Below are 2500 nucleotides of genomic sequence, written 5' to 3'. Positions count from 1 at the left end.
CAGAATGGAAATCTCAATATCTCCTAAGGGGGTTCAGGGGGTTTAATGAGGAAAATGAGGAGGCGGACAACTGCATGCTGGACGCAGGCTACAAAATTGGTTAGCGATGTGGTACTGAAAGAGGAAGGTTTTGAGTTTAACTCCTAAGACTATTAAGTTGTCTGACATGAAGCTCAGTCAGGAGAGCAATGGTGGTCAAATCTGGAGGTTGGGGTTCAATTTCCACCCTAGTGAGAGTCTTTCTCTGCCATTTTGTGGCTCCTTTCCACCACTAGGGATAATGCGCAGACAGACTACATGGGTACAGGTGTATATGGCAAGTAACGTTACACTGAGATAGTTAATTTTGTTATGTTATTATTCCACTATTACGCCATTTTACCACATTTGGTCAAGAGAACGCGCAAAATATGAGACGGTAATACACTGTAGTGTCCTGGTTTGACTGGTTTAGAACAGAGCAAATACGGACGGAACGGGAGTTTCTCAATGGAAGTACATGTAAGTGTTTTCAACATGATGCAAAGAGTGACAATTTAGAGAACATGGTTTGTGATCATTTGTCACTCTTCATTTTGTTTATCTAGTCAAATAAGGACATTTGGTAAGCAGTCTTACCAAGTAAAATTGATGCAAAATAACACATTTTTGTAGTGGAATAATAAATCTCTTATTCGATGGTTTAACATATAATACTCAAAGATATTTTGCTCATTGCTCGTATTTTTCCTTGCCCCTGCGGGGCTCGGAAAAATACTACGCTACTTGCAAAATATCCGCATGTGTTATATGTTAAACCATCGAATAAGATGTATGTAATTTGCCATAAGGAATAAAAAGAGCTTCAGCTTGGCAATGGATGATGCAAACTGTGATACAAAGGATGTGGTACAGGGCCGGGTTGTTAGAAAGCCGATTAATGTTAACCCAGGATTAAACGTTTACTGAAGTGTTATTTTTTCTTGTTTAAAAATGTTTTTCACCTCAAACGTTTGGTCTAATTTGAGATTACTACAGATGAAAACTAAAGGGCAAACAATATAAACAGAACACCTCACCAAAAATTCTCGCTAATCCAGAGTTAGCTTAATCGGGCTTTGAACAACCCGGCCCAGATGGAGGTAGATTGGATTTGTGTCCATCACAATTCCTTATCCTTAACATTTGCTTGAAGTATCTGTTTAAACCATGTAATTTAGTCAGCTAAATTATAATTAATATCATTAATTCTGTATCTAATAGACAAGGAAAGGTAATTAATTTATTTTGGCATTGAAATAAAAGAGTTCTTCTTGATTTGTTTAGATACTTCTTGTTTCACTTTGATCTGGGACCAGAGGGTATCAAGGAGCTGAAGCATGAGTTAGACACAGATGTGGATCTTATTCGACCACGGATGGTCTATGTAAAGAGCCGCTATGATTCACAAAAACATGGACATAACATGCTGGAGTGCTGGGAGAGTTACAAACCTCCACATAGCTCCTTTACGACATGAAATAGCAGAAAACATCTCACAGTACATACAGTGTATGCTAATTCCAAATTTTGTAAATAAATTGCATTGTTTTGCCTTGAGTCTTTTAACTTGCATGTTAATTGCCAATGAATCACCCAAGCGGAGAGATGCGAAGCTGACGAGGCGGCAGCCTTAATAGAACCAAAGTGCAAGAGTGTTGTGTAGGCAGAGAAAATTTTGAGCACTCCAGAGAAAATAATTATAATGCAAGATAAGGTAAAGGAACAAAGGCTGCTTACCATGTGACTTCAAGAACCAATGAAAGCACATGTTTTCATATGCGATGTCATTAGACAAACTGGCATGACACGACATCGTTCACATGGATATTTGTGATTGAGTGAAAACACATTTTTTTCCATTTCTCTGACCATTGTGTTGTGCACATTAATTTTTGCTTTGAGTGTTCTTTAATTAATATTTATTTTCAAACCAGCGTGTTCTATATGGAGTGAACAAGCTCAAGACTGACCCAGCGTACGTGTTTTTCCAGCCTGCGTGCCATTGTTGAGTAGAGCAGTTTATTTATATTGTCTGTAAAGTGCACAATTAAATGATCAATTTGACATATAAATCATGGCTGTATCTTGCAAAATAAAATTCTACAAGTGAAACAACTTTCACGAATGCGTCATGCAAGAGAGTTTGATTCCCCATGACATGTTTCAAACTGAAACGCTTAAATTTGGCAATTTTGTACATGGCATTGATTTTATCCAACTTAATTGTTGTATACATTTATGTATAAGTAGTAGCAGCTATAATTGCTAATTAGTGCTTAGGAGACAGTCAAAACAATACACAGTTTGCAGATTTGTATCAGAGTACAATAATTTTTTGGAACCCAATAGGAGTTGTAATAATTTTCTACTGATTTCAAAGTACTGCAACTCAACTTACCTAAGTTAACAATAACACAATAACAAATTATAGAAATGTACGTAAGTAAAGCCCTTGCACACTTCGATGTAAATGTCTACG

General features: G+C 36.9%; 1 protein-coding gene across 1 annotated transcript in view; it reads left to right on the top strand.

Annotated features, from left to right (window-relative positions):
• LOC137996896 (small ribosomal subunit protein bS6m-like) overlaps nt 1–1578 on the top strand; it is a 2394-nt gene extending 816 nt beyond the window's left edge. The window contains exon 3 of the mRNA XM_068842532.1: nt 1306–1578. Coding sequence (XP_068698633.1) covers nt 1306–1498 — 193 coding nt within the window. The 3' untranslated portion in view covers nt 1499–1578. The remainder of the gene's footprint in view (nt 1–1305) is intronic.
• The last annotated feature ends 922 nt before the right edge of the window (nt 1579–2500 follow it).

This window comes from Montipora foliosa, chromosome 3 (assembly GCF_036669935.1).
Source record: "Montipora foliosa isolate CH-2021 chromosome 3, ASM3666993v2, whole genome shotgun sequence".
NCBI classification, from domain to species: domain Eukaryota; kingdom Metazoa; phylum Cnidaria; class Anthozoa; order Scleractinia; family Acroporidae; genus Montipora; species Montipora foliosa.
The sequence above is the reverse complement of the archived record's forward strand: the minus strand, read 5'-3'. Positions and strand labels throughout refer to the sequence as shown.